The 25,857-nt window shown below is 40.5% G+C and overlaps 1 protein-coding gene across 2 annotated transcripts in view; it reads right to left on the bottom strand.

The window, feature by feature from the left end:
• The window catches only part of RAPGEF5 (Rap guanine nucleotide exchange factor 5), a 171,009-nt gene that overhangs the window by 106,675 nt on the left and 38,477 nt on the right, over positions 1–25,857 (bottom strand). For both annotated transcript variants that reach the window (XM_064506324.1, XM_064506325.1), the window contains exons 6-7: positions 24,240–24,306; positions 14,122–14,170 (exon numbers count right to left, since the gene is read on the bottom strand). In XM_064506324.1, the coding sequence (XP_064362394.1) occupies positions 14,122–14,170; positions 24,240–24,306 (116 nt within the window). The remainder of the gene's footprint in view (positions 1–14,121; positions 14,171–24,239; positions 24,307–25,857) is intronic.

Raw genomic sequence — 25,857 nt, 5'->3', positions numbered from 1 at the left:
TAACCTGCCGCTGCCGGTGCGTCAGCGGGGGAATGACGTCTGGCTGGGGAGCTAGTGACAAGCAACAAGCAACGAGGGAGGAAACATCTTTTACCCAGCACAAGGGAAAGGCGGCAGCTGTTCTGCAACAGTCACAGGTAGCCCTGGGTTTTGAACAACTTTAGCAGCAGCAATTTTAAAGCTGATGAGAAAACCACCCCAGTTCGGAGGCATCCTAAACAAAGGGCTTAAGAAAAAGCAAAGAGCTGCTTTTATTAGCAATTTAACAGCTCAACACTAAAAAAAGCTGCAAAAAGTTCATAATCCAAACCCAGCTGTCCTTGGCTCCAGTGTTGTTTAGACTGTGCAAGGAATGCAGAAAAGAACCAGTAAACATTTTCTTAAAGGGGAAAAAAAAGAAAATCCCAGACCTCACACTGATGTTCGCCCAGCCCCCTTGGGAGACAGGGAGCACGATCAGCCTCTTTTCCATGAAATTTCCATCACAAGCTTGATTTCTACGTCCTCTCTGCCTGCTATCCAAACACAGAAGAACCAGCCACAATTTGAACCCTTTGACAACACCCAGGGAGCAATACTCAAGGAACCACACCATCAAATACATTTTTTTTCATCACAAGAATACAGTCCCTTGAAGACTGAGGTGACCACATGGAGGAATAATAACCCTTAATTACATTTTCATGGTTTCTGTAGGAAAAGATTAGTACATATTTTGCCTATAAAAATGAAGAAACAACATGATTTTTTAAAATATTCCTATACAGTCCTGAAAATTATGTTTATATAGGTCGTCACACACACCCTTAGGAAACAAACTGCTATATTTCTGTACACTGTGTTTCCTAACCCAGCAACAACTTGCAAACATCCCCTTGAATTCCCACACAGGAAACTAATCTATAGCTGTGGCCTAGGTGCTGCCCTAACAGGCTTTTGTGCACGCAGTACGAAGTTCAGTCATAAAATACATTAATTCAAGGATAATTTCCCACTTACTGCCAGTTGGCTATTTATTTTTAATAAAAAGGCTTGACGTTGCAAATTCAACTGTAGGAAAACTAACCGGAAGTTTAGGGTGGGATGGGAAAGTATTTCTCAGGCAAGCGTTGATTCTGGGACAGTTCCCTAAAATTGTAAAATGTACACAGAAAAACTTGTGAACTTTGGAGCTTGGCCAAACACTTCCTTCTCAGCCAGCATAAACCCTGCTTTTCTCCTTGTGGTAGGAATATTCCAGGATTTCTTACAAAGCAGCAACAGTAGTGAAAGGCAAAGCTGGTTCACCCTGACCCATACAAATCTATTCAACGTTATGTGTGGAGCCGGCCTTGAGACCAAAGATAAAAAAAATACAAGTAAATTCTCTTTTTTATCTGCAGCATTTCTCTTCCTTTGACCTACAAAAAAGGTCATCATGAATGAAAGAAAGTGAAGACATAAAAAGTGCATTAACTTGCTAAAGAGCAATTCAAATGTGTCCATTTGCAAATTAGCTTAGGGAATTCAGGATGTTGATTTTTAATGGTCACTTAAGGATCATAAGGGCCATCATCTGATCTAATATCCTTGCTTCCCTGTGGACCAGAGCTGGGATTTTGCTAGAAGATTTTTCTAAAGAACTAATCTTGGAGTAGAGAAACCTTCTAGGAGGGAGACTGAGTATTTATATGCAAAGGGATTATCACTTTTACAAGTAAAGTTTGTTTAATTTCTTTTGATCTTTGTTACAGGGAGAAGTAACCCACTTTAACCCTAATGGAGCATGCACAATACTCATATATATTCATGCAGCTGAAACTGAGGTTGATTTAGCATTTCCCTTATAACCTCTTCTCTGCCTGGTTCCACCAGTCACCAGCAGAATCAATGCTGAGTTGCAATTTAGGAAGTAAGAAATCATAAAGTCTTGTTCAAGAAAGGGCTTTCTGTTTAGCATTAAGATTTTGTTTTCAATTTGTGCAAGCAAGTTTTGGGCAGAAGAAAGTAGTTTAAGCTCATTAAACCAGCAGAAAAATAACAAAGAAGTAAAGAAACAGCACATTTTCTACTAGCTTTGTCAGCAAAATCAGCTCTCATAAGGGGGGTCTGATGGGAAAGGGACTGGAACCATCACTTAAACCAAAACGGAGCATATTCTCTATGTCAACATTACTGACTGCAGCGTGCCTGTTTTTACTACCACGTGACAAAGTTAAAAGTAGATAGAAGGCAGCGGTAGGGTTCATCTTTCCCTGCAGCACAGAGTGCTCTAGGGGTCCTTATGTTTGACAAAAAAAGTTAAAAGAATCACATAGTACAATCTGTGTTGTTTCATTTTTAATACTTTTTTCTATGCAAAATGGCAGAACCATCTACCTAAACAAAAGTGGAGAGGGCTCGTGGAAAGGCCACACATGAAACAACTCCTGGAGGCTGCAGCATTGCAACCTTCCCAGAGGCTCTGCTGCATTGTGCAGCAGCTCCGCTTTCTTCCTTTTACATAAACGAAGTTTCTTCTTTCTACCCCTTCTGGCTGCAAAGATAACCTTCCCAACACAAACTAGCGCGCTATCGTCCCTGGGACTCTGCAGCCAGCCAGACCAGAACAATAACACCAGCAGAGGTGTGAACTTCCTCCCTTTGGCTTTATAGGGTGTTAACTTTGAAAGCTCATTATTTAAACATTTAAAGAGAGCACTGCCATCACAGTTAACCATTTTGTTGCTGAGCAGCACGGCATAGCAAGCACCCAAATAAAGGCCTGGCCCTGATGGCTGCTCCGGCCGTCTCGCAGCACAGACCTCCCGCAACCCCTGGGCTATGCTCCTCGTGTTGCACTGGTGCACTTTCCTGGGGAATAAGGATGTTCATTTATTATTTATTATGGTTCTCTGACCTGCTCACATCTTAGAACAGCAAACTACTTCTCCCATTGCAAGATCTCAATCCTTTCACTACCATGTGATTTAAAAAAAAAAAAAAATTTTTCTAGGCAGCAAGCAAAGGGCACCTACATGCCCTCTGCAGATGGGAGGCTCTCAACACCGTGGCAGTGGCGAAGGGACTACTGCGTAGTAGAATTTTGCTTTATTTGACAAGCCAGCAGGCTCACTGCCTCCTCCCTGCTGGGTGGTTACAGGCCACTTCTCTGCCCCCTCAAACCGCCTGCACCAGTCGATTGTCACCAGCTCCTGGGAAGCTCACACCTTCTGGCATTCTTCTTAGATCCCAAATTTTTCAAGAGAGGCACCTTTCTTTCCTTTCTGTTTTTCAAAAGAAAGTTTCTGGGATGAAACTTGTAAGAAACAAACAACAACAAAAGCATTTTTTAAAATCACATGATTCTAAGCCAATTTGATGATTGTTGAGAACTTTATTATTTTTTTCCACAATGAGGCATGTGATATCCCTTGTTATTCTTTGTGGAGGGTATACAGTGAGCTCCAGAGAGGCTGGTTACTATGGCAGCTCTGAGCTGCCTGACAGTGTTATAATATTTGCTGATGCCTATTAATTTATCAAAGTGGAAAAAAAAGAATAGCTTATATTGATACTACTGGGGAAACTGAGCACCAGATACTCTAGCTTATGCAAGGCAGTAGGGCTGAGCAAAGGAAAGGAAGATGGGCAAAGATTAAATGCTTTACAAACGTCAGATTTGGGGACCATTTTAAACCTGACCAGGCCACACTTGCATACTCCTGTATTTCCCCGGTCCTATTTCCAAATAAAAGAGGGAAAAACAACAAGCACTGAGTACCTCTGAACTCCTGAAAAGCTGCATATAAGACACTGTGAGAATCCCAGAAATAAAACCCTCCAACTGAGAATTGGTTCCTTATTTACCATGAAATTGTAATCTTTTCCCAGGAATTACTGAAAAGAGACAGGTTTTTAAGCTCATCCTTAACATGTTCCCTTTTATTAGCAACACAAAAATTGCCTTGGAGCTTCCTCATTTTTTCCCACTATTTCTGAATATATATATATATGCAAATTACTGCACAGATTTCCCTTCACTGAGTACCCTACATATCTCTGAAACAGTTGGCAGGCCCTTCGGGGGGTGTTGCCCAGACAGCTGTGCAATCAGCTGAGTAAATCAGCTAATTAAAGAAACAAAGAAAATGCAAAAAATTATTGAAGAGGGACTCCTGCTTATAGCAGTGTTCAGCACCTCTGTACCTAGCAGTGCACAGCAAGCAAGGGATCGGGTAGAGGTGCCTGTAAATTGGGTAACGAACTATTCCACAAGTGACAATGGTGGCAGTGTCTCTCCAGCGCTAATATGGGTGTTCTTGATATTTATGCTTTGTGGTTTAAATCAATTTAATATCAACTCCAGCATTTTATTTTCTTTTAAAATGACAGGGGTGTGAAATGCAATGTCGGTTTCATGTTTGTCACATAAAAAATGGTTATTAACTTTTGCTTGACCTTAGGTGTAGAACTAATATTGAATTTGTACAGAGGGTACTCATTATGCTCCTCTAGCTTCCACACAGAAAAATTAAGTTCCCAAGGGTCTTAGTGGTGGAAGCCATTTCTCAGATCTCAAATAGGAAACAGGACTCTTGAAAATTATGCAAAAACATTTCCTCTCATTGCAGAGTTTATCAAAAGGAACAGATAACAGTATGGGTAGGAATCTGAAATCTAAACAGAGCAAAGCCAGTGTGGTAAGAAAGGAGGCTAACAGATGTAGATTTGGTCTTTCTGATGCACATATCATTAAGGCGCTGCTCCTTTTCACTGCATCTGGGTGACCACAAGGACAAACCTCAGTTTAAATGAGACTCAGAACTGTCTGCATTATATAACCACAGTAAATTAAAGAATGAGCATTCTTATATTACGGTCAAAAGGCTTTACTGCTATTCTTTTCACATTCCTAGTACAGCTGTTTTTGTTTGCAAGTTCTGTTTATTTTATTTATCTGGACTGAACCCTTTCATTTGAGTTTGAAGGTCACATTTTATCCACAGTGGTGGAGCATTAGAAGAACATAATTTGTAAAACACCTCTGGATAAACAAAGTAGGCAAAATATGAAATCAGACCATTTTTCATCAAGGAGAAAAAAGTGGCAAATCAGTTGCAAACAATATAAGATTATTACAGAAATGGAAAAGAGCAATATTCTTTGTAGCAATAGCAGCTTGTGCAGAAAACTATTCAATGGCTGAATACACCCATTCTTTTAGACATTCATTCTTACGTGCAAGATATTTAAAAATAAAAATCTGAGCAGCAATGATTGCATCTCTAACAGTGTCACCTGACAGCTACATGTTGAAAGGGTCGAGAAGATACCATTACACAAACGAACAGGCATGGAGAGCTGAGAACTGTTCAAACAAGGAGGTACAGGCCGATCATGAAAGGAAGGTGCCTGAGCAGGCTGGTGCGAAGCAAAACGCTGCTCTCTGTTCCACGGACGTGTCCTATGGGCATGGCCAGGAAAGGAGCAGGAAACAAAGAGGACTCTGAATAAGTATCTTCTGTGAACTCTCTATAAATGCCTCCCCCCATTCACTGAAAACAAAATATTCACCTGGGAATTGATTTTTGCACAACTCCTGTCTTTTTCACCTCACGATGCAATCCATTTTTGTGTAGGTGCAAGACAAGTCATCTATACAGTTATTTTGCATTGCTCATTTCTGAGATGCAACTACCTTATAAATCGTGCAGAAAGATCTATGCCAGAAGTTCTAGAATAACTGCAAAAAACCAGACAATGAACTGCCAAAATCTCTCTCATCATAACTCCAACAGAGAGCTTTCCGGAGCTCTTATTTTTCTTTCCAAGACTCAGAATTCATCCTGATTTACGTAAACCATCGAAAATACAAAGGCAAGTGAGTACAAATGCAGAGCCTGTACACTGACGTTGTCCAGGGCACTTCTCACCAACAGTGTTGCCCAGGGTGGGCACAAAGCAGGTGGTCAGAGATGAAGCCACGGCACAGAGCATCGCTTGTTACTGCTCCTCACTGCGCAAGCACAGAGCTCCATCCCCTGACGCTGGAAGGAGTCTGCTCCCATCTTTTCAAAGCGCTGCAGGTTCACAGGCAAGCCTGATCCCAGGATCAGGGTGAGAATCCCCAAAGATGCAATAAGGCATTGGTTACTAGAGGTGGGCGTTCAGTAAGAAACAAAATGTTTGAAAAAGGTAAATTAGAGAAGCCAGTATGACTACCTCTCTTACTTCAAGGCATGAAATCCTTAAAGCACAATGAAGCTTTTAAATTATTACTGGCTATATTTTTAGGTACAACTTTTATTTTGAACCACAGTTTGGCAAAGGTTTTGAGAAAGGAAAAAAATGTAACAGATCTGGAGGGCTACTGTGATTCAATGTTACTGCAACCTACCTCACACATGACACCCCTATACCTTTGACTTGGGTGGCTATTTCTCCAGGATGAATACTGGTATTAACACTCATAAAACAAGTCTGTCTTATTCCACACATTTTGGTAAGTTTGACCCTTGCTTTCAAGCACTTGACACTTGGAGGAATTGGACACTGGAATGAAATAAGGTCTTACCTATGTTATGTAAATCAACTCACTGAAAAGAGATGAAAGAGGACACACAAAAGCGGGAAGCTCTTACAGATATTGACACTGTATGTTAACCTTTACTCAACTTTCAAACTTTCTCAGTGTTTCCACAGGGGAAAATGCACACCTCCAAAGCACATGACTCCCACTTTACTCTGCAAAGTGGAACGCGTTCATTCAGTCCCTGAAGGTTTGCAGTTGCATAAGATAAGCAATAAGCTGTGCACAGTTCACACCAGAGATACTGCATATCTACTCACTTATAAGAGCTGCAAAGTCAAAGGGTACTTAATGTGTTCCAGATTTAAATACAAGACTGAATTTCTCCGCTATTGAATAGTCTTTAATCATGTATTTTGGCTGATTTCTTATAAACTCATTTTTGAAGTATATGTACAAATCTAATTCAAATTCATAATGATTTCTGTGCACTACATAACAGTTTTATTTACTTGTAGAACAGAGTTGTTAGCATAGGATATATAGCATATATATAAAACAGCATAGCACCAATTCACAAAGTTTTTGCTAATTATTATGGACAGAAGTCACAGGTGAGTCCCACAAGGATCTGTGCTACTTGGGAAAAAGGGGTGGAGGGATGGAAGGAGGAGTAAGCTCCTTCTGGCAGCATTAAGCTGTTTTATCTGCTTAGCTAACTCAGACTGCATCCTTGCTACTCAGCCCAGTGATATGAACCCACCTCCCCCTCCTTTGAGCCAGCTGCAGCATGTCTCAGCCCTGGAGACAGCTCAGCACACTAAACTCGCAGTTACAAACTTCTCACAGCAGAGCCAGTGCAAGGAGAGCAGTTAGGGGTGCGCTCCCAGGATCAGCAGCACCTCCCGTGCAAACAGCAAGCTTTTAAATCTGCTCTGCTCTAAAGCCACACACACACACACACACACACACACACACACGATTTTGGTGATACAAAGGCCACTCAGGATAGTCAAATATAAAGACATCTATGAAGAACTGCTGGAAGGATCTGATGATACTGAGTAGCTGGAAGGAAAAATTATATGAAGTCCAATACTGATAAATGCAAAATAATGCACATAAGATAAATCAGACCTAACTATATGCAGGCAACAACCAGCTCCAAATTACAGTTCAGAACAGTTTAGAGTAACTGCAGATAGTCTTCCAAACTATTAGCTCAACACTCGGCACAGATCAAAAAGACAAATAGTTTTAAAAAAAGGGAGGAGGGTTAGTAACTACTTGAAATGTTATAAAACAGAAAACACAGAAAATGTCATAATATTATGCATAAGCTGGAGTGCTTCCACATTCTGAATACTGCATGGTCTCTTGGCTGTGCCATCTCAAAAACAACATAGTAGAACTAGGAAATGTGGCAAGGATGATGAGATTTAATGGAAGGCGCTCTGTATGAAGAATGACTTGCACTTTAGCCTGGAAAAGAGACAACTCCCAAGGGTATGACAGAGGTCTACAAAATCATGAATCTGGATATTGATTATTCACCATCTTCTACAACCCAAGAGTGTATCACCAAGCAGGGAAAGCAGCAGGGAATATGTTTAAAACAGGCAAGAAAAGAATGTCTTCACATACCACACACATGAATTGTGGGACTCACAAGCACAAGATATGATGAAGGCCAGGAATATAAGTGAGTTCAAAAAGCAATTAGACAAGTTAATGGAAGAAAGGCCCACTAAGGGCTACCCAATGCAGCAGCATGGGTACAGCAAAATCCCTCTACCCCAGACTGGTAATAAGCTAAGCATGTCCATCAGAAGAAGGATCGTTTGTACTTGCTCTGTCTCTCTACTCAAAGCATCCAAAACTCACCCCCCACAGAAGGGTAGGAGCTGGATGGACTTTTACCCTGACCCAGCCTGGCTGTTCTCATGTTTTTAACTGGACTAACATTGCCTTGAGCGTATTAAGGTACAGTCATGCAATCGGCTCCGAGAGTGGTGCTCTAGAGGTGGCACAGCAGCTTGGAAAAGGAATAGTTGTTCACAGCTTACTTCTCATTCACGTCGGCAAAGCTCAAGCCCCAGTGACTGCTTCATATTGCATCCTCTGCCCCCAAATAAAAATATTCGCTGCCTGTTAAGTCCTGCCTGACAGAAACAATACTAATGGAAAGGGGAGGGAGGAAGGCTGGATATGCACAGATAGGAGCCAGGATAGGGGAGAGGTGACCCAAAAGACCTGTAGTATAAAGTCAGTGCATTGCAAAAGTTATATTACTATGAATAAAGTGTAAATGACCTGCTTTTTTAAAAATCAATACAGCTTGTCAATTTAAGAAAAGTATAACGAAAAAGTACCTAAATACATTGCGGAAACCTGAACCACATTCTTAAAAATGCCAGGAGCCAGGGCTTTTGTGGCTGCCTGGCCCTTCCCAGGGGAAAGGGGCAGCACCCACACCCCTGCCATGGCTCCTGCAATACCTGGGAGACACCGCTGTTCCCCCCCTCTTGGTACCTCACTGCTACTGCGTCCTTGCTCTCCTCTGGCGAGGCCATCAGTAACATCTGACTTGGCCTTGGTACTCAGAAACACAAGGACCAGGGTCATGCTCTTGCAAACGCTCCTTTTTGTGGATAAAGTCATATACACTCCTCTACATAAAAAGTTCAAGGAATTTGCTGGATAACGCCATGGGGCGCTACCAGGTTCACAGACAGAAAAGCAGCGCTCCTCGCTCACGGGCAGGATTCATGGTAGCTCAGAGAGGTGACCTGACAGACCCTGATCGGTCCAGGTGAACCTGTGTAGCTGTGCCTCCAGCCCTGGGTTGTCTGCTGAATTTTATACTTGTTTTAGCTACCACCTGTAACTCAGGAGAAACACGACATGAGCCCTGACAAGCAATTGCAATATGTGCCAACCCTTGTAAACCTTCAGAAGAGAGGCTACATCTCTGTTACAGGTACAAAGCAACTCATGTATTTGTGGCAGCTATCAGAAGCCAGCAAGGTATAATTAAACAGACCAATCCTAAAGCCAGGAGTCTACAATTAAAAACAAAGTTATATTCTGCTCCATTTACTTGCCTCCCCAAAACCTTTCACCAAACCAAGCAAGGGACAATTTTATTTCTAAGATTAAGCCAGAACAATTTTAATGCATTTTTATATGCCACAGAGAAGTGCACAAGCTCATTTCCCCCTCTTAGGCCAGTGTTATCATGAGGGCTTTATTTTAATGAAATATAATTGTGCTTTTCAGTTAACAGCGTTACTGAGGTCTATCAAAGCTTCAGGATTACAGGCATTAATTTTACTGTTTTTTACATTTTTAGTTTTATTTTCAGAGAAACTAACGATGTTGAGTTCCCTCTGCAGGAGGGTTCTCGGGTACCTATCTATATAGCTTATACCTTGCTGATCGGAGTGGTATATGTGCAACATACATTTGAAACATGAAAATGGAGCTTTTCTGCACTGTGTAGGAAGAATTTATTCATTTTTCAGGTACTGCATTTTTCCTTCAGACATCTGTCAGTTTTATATTCCTCTCATATTCTTCTTCACACATGCAATAAAAATGAAAAATACCTCTTGAAGAAAAGCACTCTCCTCCACACCCTACAGAATTTTTATTTTCTGACATTCTCCATCAAGTCAGGTCCTGTACTAGCAAGAATTTGATATTCTGCCCTACCCACATTAGGGTCATGTCTCTACTGTGGTTTTCAAAGCATTTTGTCATTAGATACAGGCAATGTATAAATCTCTGAACTGAAACAGCCATTCTAGTCCAAGAAATGAAATAGCTATAATTACTACCTTTCATATACTGAACCTCTTTGACTACTAAGTATCCAAGCTTCATTCAAAAAGCCAAACTAATTCACCCAGGTAACAAAGGCAATGTTTCCCCTCTCCAAGCATAGCGGACCTTAATACTTTGACCTTACTCATCTCTTGCAAAGGAAGCTGTAGTGTTTGTGTGCTTGTATAGCAGTTTTCATGCAGTGTAACCCTGTGATTACTATTACTGTCCTAGACAAATAATATTAACATTTTAATCAGCCATTTTTTCTAGTACAATTAAATCACTGCAATGTGTCTCTTAAAGAGGGCAGAGGTATATCCAGAAATTAATGTAATTCAGGAACAAATTACATAGTCCTTAAATCACACAAAAATACTCATTTTTGCTCTTACTGGCAGTGCTGACCAGATATCTAGAGGAAATATTTTGAAATACTGTAATTTAAAACCCCAATGAACCACTAAAACATTACAGGAACTTCTGCCCAACAGCTTTGTTTTTGGGGGAGCTTCTGATCTCTAGGAAAGCTTTCAGTTAATGAAGAGATTACCCCTTGCATTCAACGCCGCTCAGGTTAGGAACCTTGCCTGCAGCCCGCACTCACCACTTTCATTAACTCCGGGGCGTCCGTGCCAGGCGCCCACGCCATTCACACCAGCCTGGAAGCACATCAGGGCAGCTGGCCCAAAAAGCCATGTTCCACTGCTTTTATGCCAAAATAAATGCTTTGTCTGACCTTTGCTGGTTTATTTCCTGGAATTATACACAGCCTTGGACAAGGCTGGAAGAACACTATCTTAGAAAGATATTGTGGCTTTCAGCTCCAGAAGTATTTTCTCTGAAATATGCTTCATGTCACCAGGGATGGCATACCATAGCTTCATTGCTAACTGTAACTGTTATGCTGTGAACTTAACCATCAGCAATAAAATAAATAAGCATAATCAACCACCCTAATTCACTCTGCTCCTACTGTATTAAAGACATTAACTTAAATTAGACCTTACAGTTATGCCTGACCATGTACCCATTTTTCATACAGTAGTCCAACATGAGGCATAAAGAAATACAAATTTCAAAAACAAGTGTACACTAGTTAAACTGACTAAAGAGGTATCTTTTGTTCAAATCTAAGCCTGTTATTTTAAGTGTTTACACTAATGTATTAGGAAGGGCTGGTCAGCACTTCAAAGTTCTATAGGGAGTTTTTTTTATTTAAGGGTGTGATTTTTAACTAAAATATTTCTACCAGCTCAACCAGGGTAACAATTATCTTGGTATAAAGGTGACTCCAAGAACTATCTGCCTTTCCCGCTTTCATCTCCTGCCGCTCGTTCCTGATCCACCAACACCCATTTATGTAACCATCCACCAAAAGGAAGTGAGGGGCTAATTCAGGTTAAAAATAACCCCTTTTGGGGAATCAAGTTTTTATTTTAGTAGTAGCAGTAGTAATATTTGCTGACACAACCAAAGGGGAGAATTGGGCAAAGGGATTTCTTACACCTGTATTGCCTCTAAGGAAAAAGGTACATGGAACCATACTCTTAGCCCATTTTACTGCAAAACAAAAGGTCATGTTGAACTATTCCTTAAAATAACCTGGTTTTCTTGGAAACCAAACAGAGCCATTTACATGATCATCTATTAAAATTCAGGTGGGATTGGGGTTATAGCAGTTAAGAGCAAGTAGTTGAGGGGTGGTAACATATAAACTACTACAGCAGTTTCAGGAACAACTATATTACACTCACAGAAGCAGCTTAGGTCGGAATTCACACTTAGATCTGAATATACTTTCTGCAAGTTTACATTTACAGGCAATTGTGGATATAACCTATGGGTACTGTTATTTCCAGATGAACAAGTATCAAACTGTGTCCACATATTTTTGTAATACTCATATTTGTACATATGCTAGTGACATAACCACACAGCATCTGGTGCCTTCTCATTCTGAGATCTCATGGGGTGTGTGTGTGTGTATATGTGTGTATATGTGTGTGTATATATGTGTGTGTGTGTGTGTGTGTGTGTGTGTGTGTAATAATTTTTGTACTGTATTTCTAAGCCACAGACATAGATAGATAGATAGACAGACAGAGATATGATCATGTAGTACTATTAACAGCTCAGAAAAACAGCTCAAAGTGCATCATCTGTGATCTCAAATTCCCATCAAAACCACTGAAGTTGCAAGAGATGCCCAGTGAAGTCAGTGAAAATACTCCCAAAGACCTCAGTGACTGTGGGAACGTGCCAGCAATTTAAGTCACTTCTGTTTTACTCTAGAAATACATTAAATTCTCGCTTTCCATAGGCACGTTACTCTGACTGCAGACTAACTGTGCTATAGATGAAGACACCAGAGAGTCAACCTGTGCAGAGTCAGCTCTGGTCCAGCAGGCTTGGTCAGCATCTGCACAGTGCCAGGCAAACCCAGCTCTGCTGCTTCCACAGCAGCGCAGCAATGCAGACACTTTCTGCAAGTGGCTGTGCTAATAAACCCCAACAGAGCTGAGCCAACCATGGTTTTACTGTCTTTGTACTGTATTGCCAGCATTTGCTGTAACGCAAATTCTCAGTGCTTTTCAATTTCTGTTCACCTTTCCCTTTTACTGCCCTGATAACAACCTTGCCTATACAGGCATCGGATATACTAAACAAGTCTTCAGGAAAGAACGCCCTCAGCATAAAGTTGGCCTTTATGGACTTAGAGAATTTAAGAGCAATACGGAAACCACAAATTCAGAAGTGATTCAAATGCCTCCAACACCTTAGGGCAAAATACGGATCACTGGTCTAATGAGTAAAGAGCGAGCAAGACCCCCTCCTTTTCTCCCATGAACATCACCATGAAAAGCAAACTTTCTGAAAACAGAACTACTGAATGTGTTCAACTGAAAATTGCACTTACTGGCCAAGAAAGGGGGGGGGGGGGGGGGGGGAAAAATCACTCAGACTTGCCTCACCCTAGGAAAGGAACAAGAAGCAATGCAAAGTTTTAGGTTGGTAGATATTCATTCTGAGGCACATCTATTTATACTCTTACAGGTACACACCACTGTACCTTTATGGTTAGCCAAATCAAGATCAGAAAAATACACCCTGCACGTGGGAATTAAACTTCTGATGATCCTCATTCCTACAAGTGATCATTCCATTATCCTGGACTAAGCCTTGGAAAGTGTTGCATAATCACAGTTCATATTCAACAGAACAGTTGAGGTTAAAAGGAGCCTCTGGTGATCACCTGTTCTTAAATATTAGAGGCTGATAAAGAAAAAAGACACAAGATTTCAGGCCTACATTAATAAAATTAAAATTTTTGCTGTTCCTTTTATTTTATTTTTAGCATAGAGCAATGCACATGACTGGGCAGCTAAAACACATTGGAGACAGCATGAAATACTGGGTGATAAAAGAAAATGCATCAAAATTACCAACTTATTTGTCTTAAATGTAAGTCAAATAATCACATAAGTTTCTTTGATACAGTGCAAGCCGAAAGAAAACAATTATGCTGGCCAGAAAGAGGCCCAAGTTCACATTTGGAATGGTAACACTCTCAGATTTTACCAGCTAGGTCATTAGATGTGAAAAGCTAGAGAAGGCAAATCTTGACAGTAATTGTATTGTGCTGTATATACAGATTCTCCATTAAACAGTGCCCCCAGTGAGGAATAAGGTCTGCTTTCTTTGCTTCCTAATGTTTGTAAGATGTCAATGAAAAATCAAATACTTCAATAAATGACAAAAGGGAACACTGTTACAAAACCTCTCTAAAGTCCAGCCTGACTCACCTGACTTCCTTGCTTTCAAGGCAATGACAGCAGACAGTTCTCTCTGTACCTAAAACATCAGGAAAGGAGAGGATGGTTATAGTTACCAAAATACAGTCAAACAGAAAAAAATGCAACATTGGTAAGATACAGGCTATCAATCATTTGGAGCCATCAGCTGCATATGGAATTATATAGATACTTGGTTTCAAAACTACACTTACTGTTTCTACTAAATCTATTTCCTTTTCATTTGGGAATCCTGTGATAACTATTTTTTTAAAACTTTAATTTCATGTAAATACTGCGCATTCCTTAGGGAGTGAGCAGTTCAGTAGCCTGACCTATAATTTATTTGCTTAGTATATCTCCTTCACAAGCACACACTTAAATCTCCTTCCTTTCCATGTTAAATATTTGTTTTCCCTCTGCTGAGCATACTCTAATGCTGAATTTATTGTGCGAGTCCAGGATAAGGCAAGTTTGCCATGCTGAGGTTTGGCTGAGGTTCATGTATGTAATTGACATTTGGTTTTTTGAGCCTGCAGGAGGAAACGACTTCTCCTAAGAACATGGCTGAGCAGCTCAGGACCAAAATTTAACTTGAGATGAACATGCAGAAGTGGGAGCTATCTAATTTACAGGTTATCTTGCTGGCCTGTGATAAAAAAATCCTGCCATACTAGTCAACTCCCTTCCTCAGCCTCCTGTCTGCATTTCTGCATTCTCTGTATTTTCCCTGTACTCTCTATATTATCAGACACAGTCTCTTTAGCCAGCTCAGCCCTGTATCCACTTCTCTCCACACGTCTGTTCCTATTTCTATCAATAAAATTCTATTTTATGCATTATTTTTATGCTTTATACTTCCCCACTGCTATCCCCTTGCAGCTGCCACAAGCGCTCTGCCTTTGCCCTGCGGCACCCCAGGTGCTCTCTTGCCTACGCTATAGTTCTTTCGTTCCTCTTCCTCATCCACCCACAGAGACTCTCTTGTACACCTCCCGACTTTCCCCAATTTCTCCCACTTTCCCAAAGCAGCCTGTTTTTATTACAACAAAAAACTGTGGGAAATATCAACTATTTCTTCTATAAGTGGTCTTATATCCCTATACAAAGTCTCCTGCATTGCACACTAGCAGCAGACCCATGCAAAGCTGGAGCAGGAGTTTCGATATCTAGTTTCTGAGAGTACGTGAAATTTAAAATAGCATCAATCACAAGACTTGTGATACAGGTCAGAATAAGGCACCAGCCCAAGAAGAGTCCCTGAAGTAGTGTAATTACAAATGACTGTCAACATCTCACTCTCATAACTCTGAAGAAAAGCTTTAAAAAGTGAAACAAGAATAGATAACATTATATTGGTCTGAGCAGAGAGACAGACTGGAACGGCTGTTAAGCGAAGACAAAATTGCCCAGGTCATCTCTGTGCCATGGTAACTCCAGCGCCCATGGAGGGGCTGTCCAGCAGCCACCCCGCAGCACGCTCTACCTGTGGCAGATGGAGATCATACCATAGGCCTCATAAATACATCCCCCCTTTACTTGCATCTTTCCCTGTGCGAAAGGACAACGGAACATTTTTGCTGTCCTTGCAAAGCACAAGGATCTTTTCTACTCCTTGATGCTGCCCCATTGAGAGGGGCAGGGTTTTCTGCTAACATGAGCAGCAAAACAGGAAAGCAGTGCCACAGATTTGCTAAACGTTGTCCTGTTTCCAGCACAACTGTGCAAGCTGGCAGCATTACCTCCACTTCCTTCCTTCCTGCACACTCGTTCCCATGTCTCGAGAGCAGTTAATCATGCCTAACGTAAGCATAAGCTGCAAGTACTATGGGAAAGGGTTCTCTTTTGGTAAGACAATTTACAGGATTACTTGCAGGGATTAGTACACCCTAGTAGTAATACATACAACCTACTCAGAGTTAGAGTGGGATTTTCAAAAAAATCCAGGTTGTTTCTGGATAACACCACCAATACTTTTCTTGGATAAATTGCTCAGACCCCTCTCAAGATTCAAGCACTAAACTCAAGAGGAGGTGTCTATGTCCATGCCCCCAACCTGGTCTATTCTCACAGGTTACTGGCAGTAAGAAACAGTGCAGTGATGTCTCACCTTCATCTTTTAGTATTTAATAAATATATTCTCTCAAGATTAGCCTTACAAGACATGATAATCTGCAACAGTTGTAAACACACCAATCAACCAAATCAAACAATTGAAAAAAATGCAAATCTCTCCAGGTGTGTAGAGAAAACTGGGAGAAGGGTATGAGACCATATTCTCAGAAACTAGAGAAAAATCAGCATTTGTGGCATTCTAGGATTATATTTACAGTATCATTTTTGCTAATGAAGTGGCATTTCACTGGACTGCTTTAAGCTTGAAAGACAGTGCTAACATCACAGGCAACAATAAGGCTGTTTTCCTGTATTTTGTTTATGTTATGTAAAATACCTCATTTTTTGTTGTGTGCCTGGAATGCAGATGGTATATTATTTAATCATCTGAGCTAAACTCCTAAATTAAAACAGGAGAGAAAGATGTTTCTCTGGTCTTAATATTAAGCAAATGTTCCTTCATCAAAGGGTTTCATCCTGTCTGTCTGAGCTCCTCTCATAGGATTCACTCAAATCACAAAGAACTGATACTGCTGAACATCCTCCTGGATTTGCCTGGTGCCCCTAGATTTCATAATCTATATGCTTTTGTCTACTTTAGCATAAATGCACTTGACATCTCTGCTGTATGGGCAATTCCTATGCACCATTACACCGATGGAAATCTGTGTACAACATTCATTTCTCACTGCACCCATGCTACACATTACCATGCTTCTTCCTAATAGAATTTCAGTTACTGCCTGTTTGACAAAAATCGATAGTTGCACATCACATTGCAGATAATAATCTGAACTCAAAGTAAAACATACATGCAAAGAAGAGCTATGCCTACCATAATAAATTGAGATAATAAATATTAAAAAAAATCAGTTAATACATATAATTTGCCGCTACAAAGCAAACACTATCTGAGTAGTATCCCATTTTTGGTAACAATGCAACTGTCAAAACTGATGCAGTTTAAAGGCCAGCTTGCCATACCGTATTTACAGAAAGATTATGACAGTCTAAAAGAAACCATTTTGAGTGCATTAGTATGCTACCACATCTTGCTCAGTTTTCTCACTGAGGTATGAAACAACAAGAGTATGCATATACAGTGCTGCCCACCTATATTTCTGCTTAATTAAATACAAATGGCATATTTACATGGTGATTCTTCCCAACTTCGAAGGACATAGGTGGAGATTTTCCACAAAATATTTTAAAGGTCACACAAATGTGAAAACTGGGGAACTGGGGTTCTGTTTCCATAGTATTTGATAATTCACATGGGAAGGGACCTCAAGATGTTTCTAGCCAACATCCTGCTCAAAGCAGGATCAGCTATGAAAGCAGACGAGGTTGCTCAGGGCTTTCTCCAATCTGGTCTTGAAAACCTCCAAAGACGAAGACTGGACACAACCTCTCTGGACAGCCTGTCCGGCTGCTAGCATGTCCTCATAGTGAGAAAGTTTCTTCCTAATATTCAGTCTCAATCTCCCTTGTTTCAACTTATGTCTGTTGCCTCTCACTCCCAGTCATGCACAACTGTGAAGAGCCTAGCTCCAGCCCCTCAGTAATCTCCCCACAGGCACTGCCAGGCTGCTGTTAGATCCCCCTAAAGCTGCCTCTTCCGCAGGCTGAGCAAGCCCAGCTCCCTCAGCCTCTCCTCACCGAGCAAGTGCTCCAGCCCCCAGCCATCTTGGTGGCCCTCCCCTGGACTTGCCCCAGTTTATCAATGTCTTTCTTATACCGGAAGCCCAAAAGTGGGTGCAGAATTCCAGATGTTGTCTAACAAGTGCCATGCAAAGGGGGATAATCCCTTCCATCATTTTACTAGCTACGCTCCTCTTACTATAGCCCTGTTAATATAGCCTGGTCAATACAATGCTGTTGGCTTGCTTTGCTGCCATGGCACACTGCTGCCTCATGCTCAGCTTCTGTCCATCAGCACCCCCAGATCCTTTTCTGTAGAGCTGCTCCTCACCCAGGCAGTCTCCGGCCTGGATAATCGCATCAGTCCATCCCAGTCAGCATTTGTCCTTGCTAAATTTTATGAGGTTCCCGTTGGCCCATTCATCCAGCCTGTCTGGGTTACTCTAGCCTCCAGCATAGGGACTGCACTCCTCAGCTTGGTCTCATCTGGAAACATGAGGAGCAAGCAGCAGAGTCGCCTCCTCCAGGTCACTGATAACGATGTCAAACAGGAGAGGCTCCAGGACAGACCCTGTGGTACTCCACTTGTTACTGGCCTCCAGGTACAATAGGGCCCATTAACCACTGTCCTTTGAGCCTGATAGTCCAACCAGTTTTTTACCAACCTGGTTGTGCACCCATCCAGACTGTCATGATCCAACTTCAATGCAAGAATACTACAGGAGATGGTATAGAAAGCCTTGCTAAAGTAAAAGTAAATGACATCTGCTGCTCTCCTGTAGTCCATGAATCTGCTCATTTTATCATAAAAGGCATAGTTTTGCATCTAGTAGGCAACACATACCACCTCTACTCTTTTCCCCTTTCTTTTTTTGCCTGGAGTAGTCCCTTATGAAACAGTATTCTAGATGTTAATTTGCCAAACATGACTTCATGTCTATGGACAAAGTGGCAATCCTTACAGAATCTCAAAGCAAAATCCTGTTACAGGAAGGTCTAAGCAGCAGAGTTCTGAGAAAAAAAAAGATCAGTTTAATTCATATTTTTATATCTCAAGTAATAACAGTTTTACGGGCCCCAAACAATGGTAGTACTGAGTGACTTACCAAAGGACTAGGAAACTGTATTTCCCAGATATACTGCATAAATATCATGATATTCTCTTCTGTTCCCTCACAAGATGATATAAGAGCTTTGCAATGGAAACTCATAGCCATTCCACAGTGCTCTGGTTTTAGCAGACAGTGCAACAAGATATCGACTATGAAGCTGCTTTTTGAGGCCCCGCACAGAATGCACAGCAGCCTTGGAGTGCTTCCTGACACCCAGAAGTGATCATTACATTCTCTTAAGAATTCATGACTAAAAAGATTATCCAGTGCAAACGCATTTCAAATGGCACTTTACACTGCTTGCATGTCAGTTCCCTTTACAAAATTAAGTTTGGCAGCATTGTCAGTGCCTCGCTGCACTGGAGGATATGAGCAAAGGATTCAATAGGCTACATTCAGTTATTTTGACAGATTCTGCTTCTTCCATCATAGAATAGAGTGTAAATAAAAAGTGAAACCCCATCAAGTTAATTTCTTATCTTTTGTACCAGGCTCTGCTCTTAAAAGATATGTAGTCTCTACATTATGTACAAACTAAGATGAGAAAAAAAACCTCTGAGGTTGTTTCCTACTGACCTACTAACTTGGCATAATTCACGGCAGCTATCACTATAATCTTCATCACTATTGTTCCAAATCAAGCCTGTATTTCTCTAACTAATTTGTTCTAGACTGGCTGAATCATTAAGAAATCACAAATTGTTCAGGGAATGTAAAAAGTGTAACTGTAAATAAGAAACAACACCTGGGAACAAACATAGAGAACAAGTAATAAGAGAAAGGCTTACAAAGAAAGTCAGATTACAGTAAAGAAAAAAAAATGTAGAGGGAGGAATTTACCAAACTTGCACAACTGCCTATATCTGTGTTAGTCACTATATATTCTCCTTATAGCAAGTGAATACCTCGCCAATGGAGCCTAAGATATGATTCTTTTTCCCTAAAGTAGACATCCAAAACACATCCTACGTTCAACATCTTAAAAGTGCCCATTGCTAGTCACTGACTACAAAGAGCGCCTAGGGCAACTAGCTCAGGGGTAGTTGTCTGCCATACGTCCACTTATATTTAAGCAAGGTGAGTCCTACCCTTTGCAACAGCAAAAGCTCTTATAAAGGTACAGAAATACATAATTAGACCTTGTGTGCATTCAGGCTCACAGTTTTTCCTGCACTTTCAGACACTAGAACAGTGATTTACATTTGAGGCATGCAGAGTCCCCCTTTGTTACTTGGGTGAGATCTTCACAACCAGTTTAGGCTTTCATATTTGAGAATTTTATCCCAAAAAAGGAAAATCTGACACAGAACCATCCTTCTGACCTGACCAAGAATGCTTTCTTCCCTTTCAAGTAAAGCAAAGAGTAAAGTAGAAGAGATGGTGGTAGTATCAGTAGACTGCTTTCCCCTGTTGCCCAATTGGATTTAAACCTCCATCTCTAGAAACTCATGACAGAGTCAAATTTAATCTCTGACTGATTTAGTGCAGGGCTGGAGATGAAGTTTTTCACTTTTGAAAAAGTGAAAAAGGTTTTGAAACTCCACTCTTCAAAGTATGTGGAGAATATCTGAACTATGAATTCTTCAAGTAACAGTGGTTTGGTTCTGCATAAAATACATAAATATTCAGTAAGCCAAAAAGCAAGAAAGTGTCAACAAATTTCCAGTCATGGCTAAGACCATCCCATTTGGTTTCCAGGTCTCATGATTCTTCTTTCCAATATAAGCTCTAAAGCTGTCAAAGAAGAAGGAAAACAAAACAAAAAAAAAAAAAAAAAGAGCAAGAGCACCTTCATCCTGCTGAGTTCAGCACTTTGCTGAACAATGGAAGATGGGGGTTCAAATACCTTAGACAGATAAAGACTCTCCATAAACTCTTAGTGTTTTTATATCCCAAACTACTGTATGGAGAAAAAGGGGTAGAGCATACCACTCTGAGTAGTTTTATGAATCTCTCCCCTACTTAAAATAAAGTTTATTTGAAGCAATCATTACTGTTTATAAACACAGCACAAATAATGTCAAATCTTAGGATGACTAAGACTGCATTTTATTAGAAAGATTTATTTACCATTTTGGTTTTTGTTCTGCTTAGTTCTGTTTTATAAGAGAAGCTTCTGGTCCAGAAACAGCTAGAGTACAGCTGAACCTCGATGCAAGGTCTAATTCACATGCAGTGTATAATTCCCTATTATTGTTATGCAGAATGAGTGCATATTTACAATTCCACTTCCAGCATCATACTAGTGTTATTATAAATAACTTAAAATGATTCAAAGCACTTTAATTCCTTGGGGGGTGGGTGGAGGATTGCTGAGCAGACAGGTTGCTCGAGTTTTCTAATGCGCTGTCCACTTTTTCTGAAACAAAGATCTAAGGAAGGCTGCAAAGATAAGGGAAAGTTTTCAGCCCATACTGCATTTTTTCTGTATATCCAAACAGATTGTAAGTTTACTGGCAACATTTTCAGAAAATAATGGACATGAAGATTAAGAAAGGAGATTTAAACAGCTTAAAATATACATGTTCCATATTGTACTAATTATTAGCTATTCTGACTTAAAATTATTGAGCGCAGTTCTTCCCAGAAAGCGAGCAAAGGTTGCTAGAAAAGTAATAGAAACTCACTGTGCTAGACAGCAGGAGAGAGTGTTTTCTGATTATATTCTGGCTTTTCTTAGAGGGAGAATTTTACTTACAGGTACTAATATCTGAAGGACTGTGCTCTGGACTAGGTTCTTTCCTGTAAGGTTAGACTAGAAAATCGTTACAGACAGCTTGAATACACGTCTCTGTGGTAACAAAGGCCAATTACAATTTTGTGGAAAAGCAGAAAACACAGGAGCAAAGATCAGTCTTTCTGACTCGGCCATGACAATGGATGGGTCTCAGACCATCTGGAAATGCAACAGACTAATTTTTCTTTACAGTTGTAAAATGGCTCATTTAAAAAAAAAAAAAAAAATTGTCCATGGCCCCTGCTGTTGGAATCACTAATGATGTAGTTCAAACGTTTGACCCTACAAGATACATGGGAAGCACTATGAACTCAGTGACAATTACTCACGTGCTTAGGGATAAGCATTTTACTCAAGTGTATTTAGCAACAGTTAGGTTCAGTTCTTAACAAGCTGGCGTGCTGAGTTTAAGTCCTTCCTTTTTCTTAACTGATGAAAAAAACATTCTTATTCTAGTTCTGAGGGAGGAAGCTTTAGAGGGATACTGGCAATGTTTTATAAAGCTGGTGGGCTTGTGGAGTTTTGAAAATATACTATTTTGCAAAAAGTATTTTATGTTTTTCTATTTTTTCCTCTCAAAATTAAAAATGGAGTAAGTCTAGGTTTTGAGTTCTCCCTTCTTTTGTTTTCAGTGTCAGAAAAAAAAGTAGAAAAACAAGGAATTAATAAAGGGAAAACAGAAAATAAAAAACAATTTACGAATACAAAGTTTTATAACCTCGTACATTTTTAATTATTTTTGCATAAGGTGTTGAACATACAGAAACACTATCTTTCCAAAGCCACAAAATAAAAGTGGCTCACAGAATTTAGCACAAATCTCTTTTCCTTCCAGTTTTCAGCAAGCTCGAAATAATACTTGATTCATTTTACTTAAATAGCTCTTACCCTCATGCCTTTGTCATGACAATTTCTTCACTCTGCTTGGTTCATTTTCACCTCTGTACCTTCTCATGTACCCAGAACAGAACTAGCACTAATTCCATGTTTTGCTCACACCATAATTTGGAAGGTGATGTTCACAGACCCACAGAATAGCTGGGTTTGGCAGAGATCTCTGGAGATCATCCAGTCCAACCCCCCTGCTCAAAGCAGGGGGCCAGTGTCTACAGCAAATACCTGTGTCCAGACAGGTTCTGAATGCCTCTAGAGATGGTGACTCCACAACCTCTCTGGGAAACCTGTTCCAGCGCTCCACCACCTCACAATAAAACTGTGTTTCCTTACGTTCAAACAGAATTTCCTGTGTTTGATTTTGTGCCCATTGACTCTTGTCCTGTCAGTGGGCACCACTGAGAAGTGCCTGGCTCCATCTCCTTTATACCCTCCCATCAGATATATATACACAGATTGATAAGATCCCCACAAGCCTTCTCCTCTCCAGGCTAAACAGGTCCAGCTCTCTCAGCCACCCCTCATATGAGAGAGGCTCCAATCCCTCCGTCATCTTTGTGGCTCTTTGCTCCACTTGTAATAGCGGGTCCAAGTCTCTCTTGTACCGGGGAGCCCAGACCTGGACATAGCACTCCAGATGTGGCCTCCCCAGTGCTGAACAGAGGGGAAGGATCACTTCCCTCAACCTGCTGGAGACACCCTGCCTAACAGAGCCTGGGAGGCTGTTGGCCTTTTGGCCTTCTTTGCCATAAGGGCGCACTGCTGGCTCATGTTGCCCACCAGGATCCCCAGGGAGGGCCTTCTTTGCAAAGCTGCTCTCCAGCTGGTTAGGCCCCAGCATGTGCTGGTGCATGGGGTTATTATTCTCCAGGGGCAGGACTTTGCACTGCCTTTTGTCAAACTCTGAGGTTCCTCCCTGCCCATTTCTCCAGCCTGTTGAGGTCCCTCTGAATGGCAGCACAACCCTCTGGTGTAGCCGCCACTCCTCCCAGTTTTGTATTACCTGCAGACTTGCGCAGCAGGCACTCCATCCCATCCTCCAGGTCATTAGATCACATGAGACCAAGCCAGTCTAGCTTAAGCTTCTGCACTCCCATCTGCCTCTTAGAACAGCGATCTTACAACAAGATAAACAAGATGCACCAAATTCCAGCACACACAGGAAAAGCTGTCATTGATTTTGATGTAGTTTACTGAGGCTAAGTAGAGAAGCCAGATACCCAGGTTTCCCAAGCGCAACTCCTTAGAAGCTAACAACAACCTCAGCTGGGGCTGCTGAGGCCCTTCCTCTCCCTTTGCCCCCTACCCCACCTTGTGTTGACACTGATGTTTGCTTGTTTGCTTGACTCAGTGTATACTAGCTGGCAAAAAAATTACTGTGATCATCCAAATTGGTACTCCCTGGGCCATGGACAGCATGGGTTACAAATTATTTATTTAAATAGTTGTAGAATTGCACACTAAGACACCAGTAAAGCTTCCTCCTTTCAGAGACAAAAAAAAAAACCAAAAAAAAAGTAGTTTGCATTGCAAACACCTGCTCCACTCAGACTTAGCTCTTATTTGATAGGATACAAAACACAGTAATATTTCAAATAGGATCAGTACCAACTTTGATGCAGTGACCTTACCGCAGAAGTGAGGCGAGCAAGAATTTCAGCATTGGTTTCTGCTCTATCTTCTATTTTTTGATCAGGCCTTAAAAATAGAAAATAAAAACATTATTTCTGTCATTCTCTTCCAACATCTTTTGATTCCTGGAAAGCAAAGAACTATATGGCCACAGGCACTAAACTAAAAGGATTTTTGAGATTCTGCATCAAAAAGATGACTGCAGCATGACAATAATTAATTGTGTCAGTAACAATAGAGTACACCCTTTGTCCCTTGCTGTCAAGACCTCTTTTCACTGGATTGATGTAAAACAGTGAAGACAATTCTTCAGCTATAACATATGATGAAGAACTGAAGAATGCAGGACCTTCTTAACTCTAAGTTGTATATCAGAATACACATTTTGCTCTGCTAAAAATACACTCCATCAACAGAGCAAAGAGTTTTCCACCTGCCCACAACTCTGCTTTGCTAAAGTGTAGCACAACACCTTTTATAGACTCCATGCTCATGTTGTCTGCTTTTATATACATCAAAATCATTATGGGACACATGAATTTTGATATTTAAAAGAAAACATGAAAATGAAATGAATACATGTAACAAGCCATAAATTAGCAAACTACACTAAGTACTAAGAATACTAGCAGGTTATACTTATACTAACTCGCAAGACAGTGATTTTATGTGCCTTTGCAAAAAATGGGAGAGTGTAGGAAGAGCCTTTCTAGAAACTGTCACAGAACCCCGACCCACGTGAAAAAAAAACATACAAAAGTTGCTGTAGACAGTAAGGAGTAGAAATGTATTTTTCTTTAAAAACAATCTAATTCCCATCACTAAAACACTGAACCCTTTGGAAGGTTTATTGACAACTAGAAGATAGATATGAGTATGATAGGATTATTCAAATGGGAAGAAAAACCTCCTGAGATCTTTCCTTTTTATTCTTTTCAAGAAGTGTGGCGTGCCAGCAAGCTGAGCAGATATGCAAAACTGCAGCTGTTGTGATAAACATAAATCCCAGGTATTAGCAGAAGCTTCTATCTTTGAGTAAATTATTTAATTGCTCATATGCTTTGATGTGTTTAGCACACAACGTGTCTGGAATATGCAGCTGGTATATTGTGGTTCTTACATGCCACATCCAAAAATTTCTTCCTCTAATTAAAAAATTAAGGTCAGAAAGCATAAGATGACACATGCCTTCATTGTAGGGCGAGCACATTCAGACCAAAATGGTAATTTGGATTTGAAATCATAATTATTTTCATGGCTGACTTTCCTGTTCAAAGAAAAACGTGATTTAACATTTTAAGTGTTATAAACAGCCAAAAGAACTAAATGAACAGAGTTTCATTTACAAAGACTGATTTATTCAGCCTTTTCTTTACAATTTGAAATGAGATTAAATTAACTGACCTCTTTAGATGCCTGTGTTCTCACACATCCGATCTGCTCTGATCTCTCAGTATCAGGAAAACTTTTTTTTTTTTTTTTTTTTTAAATTGAAGCCCAAAAGATAGCAGCTTAGGAGACACAGCTACAAATACAATCTATAAACGCAGAACAGCATATAGCACAGCTATTTCCATCCCAGATTTTTATCACTTCATATTCCCAATATTAATCTGC

The sequence above is a fragment of the Dromaius novaehollandiae genome, chromosome 2 (assembly GCF_036370855.1).
Source record: "Dromaius novaehollandiae isolate bDroNov1 chromosome 2, bDroNov1.hap1, whole genome shotgun sequence".
Classification (NCBI taxonomy): Eukaryota; Metazoa; Chordata; class Aves; order Casuariiformes; family Dromaiidae; genus Dromaius; species Dromaius novaehollandiae.
Note: the sequence above shows the minus strand (reverse complement) of the source record. Positions and strands in the feature narration are given on the sequence as shown.